Source organism: Penaeus chinensis, chromosome 11, assembly GCF_019202785.1.
Source record: "Penaeus chinensis breed Huanghai No. 1 chromosome 11, ASM1920278v2, whole genome shotgun sequence".
Classification (NCBI taxonomy): domain Eukaryota; kingdom Metazoa; phylum Arthropoda; class Malacostraca; order Decapoda; family Penaeidae; genus Penaeus; species Penaeus chinensis.
The window spans coordinates 1,189,130-1,194,129 of NC_061829.1; the positions used below are offsets into that span (position 1 = coordinate 1,189,130).

General features: G+C 31.4%; 1 protein-coding gene across 2 annotated transcripts in view; it reads left to right on the forward strand.

Annotated features, from left to right (window-relative positions):
• Positions 1–5,000, forward strand: part of LOC125030773 (protein unc-80 homolog) — a 115,134-nt gene that overhangs the window by 54,872 nt on the left and 55,262 nt on the right. For both annotated transcript variants that reach the window (XM_047621044.1, XM_047621045.1), the window contains 3 exons: positions 1,204–1,397; positions 1,733–1,905; positions 2,116–2,154. In XM_047621044.1, coding sequence (XP_047477000.1) covers positions 1,204–1,397; positions 1,733–1,905; positions 2,116–2,154 — 406 coding nt within the window. The remainder of the gene's footprint in view (positions 1–1,203; positions 1,398–1,732; positions 1,906–2,115; positions 2,155–5,000) is intronic.

Here is a 5,000-nt window from a genome sequence, read left to right on the forward strand (position 1 = left end):
ATGATAAACAATACTTTTTAAGGGAGCAGGTTTCATAAGGGTCATTTTTATCATGTATTACTCCTGCTGGTCTATAAAGGAAAACACTGAGATATAGTCTAGCATGTCATTTATATTTCCTTTATTTAAGTTGATTTAATCAAAATATGATTCTTACTGAAAAGTACGTCTTTTTTGTTTCTTATTAAAACATGTATTGCTTTTTAGTTAGGCATTTTTATCATATTAAACAGTTACTTGGAGAAATGTTGATAATTGACTAGAGGAGAATTTTATTTTGAAATATATAGAGATATCATTGGAAGAGCAAAACAATGTATATGATAAAGAAAAATATTTTTGTTTGTTGATTCTAATTAAGAGAGGAAAGATCCCGTTTTGGGGGAGATGGAGAGGAAACGGGAAAGATATTTGCACAGTAATAAGAAATTAGTATCATTTCACTTTCTGTTTTATAGGGTATTGTTTATATGAATGTAAATGTAAATTCTAGTTTACAGTTACCTTTATCTGAATGTAATTAAGAATACATAAATTAGAGGAAGAGAACAGTATAGAAAGAGTATAGAAATCATTTTTATGTAAATTTGGGTTCATGATTTTGAGTGAGATTGAGTATACATCAGTATGGCTATCTGATGGTAGATATATTTGTGTAAGAAATACTTCACAAAGTTTGCAACTAATTCTTTTACATATGCTGAATGGAAAAGTTATTTGTGTATTTCATCATCCTTGAGTTTCAGCCTGATTTTACTTAAACAATGAATTTTTCTTTATTTTATTTTTACAAATAAAGAGTTGGATATTTTGTTTTCACTTGATCCAAAAGGAAAATAAAAAATATTAACCATTGTAATAGGAATGCTGTTGAATTGATAAATTACACTGGTAATGGAAACTATTGTATCATTTATTTATTATACTTTTTCTTTTAACTATTACATTTGCTAGTGATTAGGACATTTTATCACATCATGATAAAAGCTGTATTTTATTTATCTAATCAGAATAGTATATCTTTTCTTTCAATGCCAGAAGTATAAAAAAAATATTAGATACATTTCATTATTTTATTCACAACATTTCCATAACATTTAGAAGTGTATGACCACCTCACTTGTCCTTCTTTGAAGCAAATTCAAAATCAAAAGCTTTTTAAGGTATAAAAACCCAGCTGTTAATATGCATTATTCTTGACAGACTCTCCATTCTTATCAGACCAGTACTGTCCGCAACAAGAAGGTCTGAGCACAAGTGGAGGAAGCACAAGGAAAAAGAAGAAGCTGAACGAGCTGAAAGCCTTTGTGGAGACGAAATTGAGATCATGCTCAGAGAAAGCCCTTGAGAAAATAGGTCATGACGACTCAAGGAGATCATCCATCTCTGATGATCAGGTTGGTAGAGTGAATTAACTAGCAAATAGTTATTGGCTTTTGAATTGTTGGTCATTTCTGTGACACTGATTTAATGGAGAATACTTTCTTGACTATGGTGACTAGTTTCCATTTGGATAATTTATTTTATGTAGTTTTAAATTTTTGTTCATACACTCAGTAAAAATATGTACAAGATATGTACAAGAATGTACATATAAGATTTTAATACCATATTTAGATAGATCATTCAGAAAACTTGGTTTTGAGCTAAAGATATAACCAGATCTAGGCACATTCTCAGTGCCCTGAAATGGAAAAAGTCTGTAATTATAAACTCTCAATTGCAACCCTAGCAAGGGGGAGCAGGTGATTTTGGTGGCAGTTCCTGGGGAGTAGACGGGGAGCAGAAATCACGCCCACACTCAGCTCTTGAGAAATTTGTTGAGGATCGCCACCAGCCATGCCTCCCCTCACCACGATTCCCCCCAGTGGGTCTTGTGAAAGGCAAAAGCATGCCTTCTCTGAGGTATGTTCCCTACTCTACACAATGGAAGTTTGTGAATGAAATCAGGTGGCAAGGTGGAGATGTTTTGGTGAATTCATTCAATATTTTTTTTTTTTTTTTTTTTTTAAAGAGGAAAAAGTTTTGTTATGAAAGATTTTGTCTTATCATTTCTTCTTATTACTCATTAGCTTCATAATTAGTGTTTTTGTTTAAATATGTACTTCTGCACAGATCAGACACCAAGACCACTTCAAATGAGTTAAATTACAGGTATGTTATCAGGTATTTAGGTATAAGCTATACTAAAAGGTATATGGTAACACTAACATTAATTTACTTACACTTCTTACTAACACAAGGAGAGAATTTATGATTTAACTGTAATCAATAGAGCTATGAACAAAGTCTGAAACTCAAAAGTAAGGTGATAGGTTATTTGTTATTATAATGCTAATGAATATTGTACTAGATAGACATGATGGACTCTTGCTAATGTAACCACATTTGGTATGCAATTTAGTGAAAAAGCATGATATATACTGGATTGTCACATCAAATAGAGACAAGTGTGAGCATGTCTTTTTACTCTTTTTAATATAAGATCACCTTTCTTCATTTGCTTGTACTAAAATATGTCTATGCATAAAGTAAAACTCTGCCCAAATACTAATTTTCCACTTGAATGAAAGGTAATTATATTTTAGGGATGCTCATAGCAAAACTGAAAGTAGATACCTGGAAATATAATAAGCATCAATAAGAAATAATAAGTTAATTAATCACTAAAAAAAAAGAATCAGAGCTTATTTACTTTTTAGTGTGTTAACTATTTTGATTTTATTGTGTATAGCCTTGTATATAATTTTCTCTTTTCTATGAACCATAAATTTGGTAAATAAGATAAGTTTAAACCTGATATTAACCAGTAATGCCAGAATTGTGTAATATGCTTTTTAGGGGAGTGTAGAGAAATAAAGGATCAATCATTATACCTGTGAGATACTTAACCATAAAACTATTGGTTTTAGATAAAAGAACTGGCAGTTTCAGAATTAGACAAGGAGAAAAGAAATATAAAGAATCAACGAGTCCCACAATACCACAGTTTATATATAATCTTTGATAATTTTGTAATCAACTATGTAATATGGCCATTGATGTGAGTAGGCCACTGATTCTGAGTAAACCTTTAAGAATTTAAATGTGCTAAAAATATGTTTTGTTATCCATAGAAGGTATAATGAAGTAAATGCTCTTGTAAGATATCCACCCTCTATGTTTTTTCTGTTTTACTTTGGTTGTGTGCGTGCGTGTGTGTGTGTGTGTGTGTGTGTGTGTGTGTGTGTGTGTATGTGTGTGTGTGAGAGACAGAGAGAGAGAGAGAGAGAGAGAGAGAGAGAGAGAGAGAGAGAGAGAGAGAGAGAGAGAGAGAGAGAGAGAGAGAGAGAGAGAGAGAGATTTGTCAGTGAACTTTGATTTCTCTTCATTTTTACGCATTTTCTACTAGTCTAAAATAATGAATGCATTAAGTTTGGCATTTTATAGCCATTAAATATGTTTATGAAAAAATTATAATTTCACAAGCATTTCCATGTAATCTGTATACACTTCAGACAGAATTATTAAACTTTTGTTTGTCCATTATTATTATTTATTATTATAAAATGCAGATTTTTTTTTTTTTTTTTTTTTTTTTTTTGCAATATTTTTAGATTATTATAAACTGAAGCTGTAACCACAGGATGCTACATTACTGTTTTGTATGGTATAAGATAATACAACCTTTAAACATTTTTGATATTTTATTTTCGATGTTTATGTTGATTTTATTATTATTTTCTGTAAATCCATTCTAATACTATAATAGTCACTGTTTACAAAAAGGTTTCCAGGAAGTAAGTTGCTCAGTATCATTTTTTTATTGAAGCCAAAAGTGTGTTAAAGAGTTTAGTGAAATTCCATTTATAATTCTGTATGGTTTATTATACCAAAAGGATGAAAACCTGTATAACAATTTTCCATATATAATCTATAATGAAAGATAATTTGCTTACAGTTGATGTATTTGCAGGTATTTTTTTCATTGATATTTGCAATTAATCTGGAGTGAATTTAAGCATTAATTTGGTCTTACAGCTTCCAAGATAATGAGAATGTTATTTTTCCAGATAATGTGGTTAGCCTAACACATTGTAAGGATGAATCTTGTCTCATAATGTCCTTGTTCCCTATGGTAATGTAATGTATATCTGTTAGTATGTGAAACCTCTCATTCTGGCTACGAGGAGTCTTACCATGAGTGTGCAAGAAGATTGAATATTCAGTACAACAGCAACGGGTCTCTCTGTTATTGTCTTGACCGTGTAAGCTTGGTATTGTATATGTTAAGGCTTTTCTTTGTGTGTTTTAAAAGGCTTGGCCTTTTCTGTGGAAAGAGCCTAACTGTTTTTGGAGAAAATTTTTGATAAAAGACTAAAGACAAGGTATTATTACACATTATGAAGCCTATTCATTAAGAAGAGTTAGTCTTATTGGCAAAAAGGTTTAGCCTTTTTCATATAAAGACTCATCACTGGAGAAGGTTTGGCTTGCCTATATTACAGTATATTGTTGTAATTGAAAGGCTTTACCTTACCTTTATGAGAGTTATTACACTTTTTTTCTTCTTTTTTTGTGCCTGTTTTAGGGCTTGGCCTACTTTATGTAAAGGGAATGATCATGTCTGTTCTCTGTCTTGCTGCTGTGTCCCTTTCCCTCACACTGACAATGCCATGTCTGTTTTGTAATCAATGTTCTCTCAGGATGTTGTCTCTCATTGTTTTCTCTCAATGTTTTCTTCTCATTCTCTCCCTTGCCGGACCTGCAGCAGCCTAATTGACGAGTTGCCATGCCTGGGGTAAGTTCTCATTGTCTCTGCAACTCATGATTTTTAAATCCCAGATGTACATAAAGCGTGTTTTTTGAAAGCTAGGTTTATAGACATTTTTAAAGTGCTTTTTAAACATTTTTTGCCATCAATTTTTTTCTCTCTTTTTTAAAGCTTGTAAGTATTGCTCCAGAGTTAAACAGCATACTAATTTTTTTTACAAATTCCTCACATTACTTAACCTTTTTTT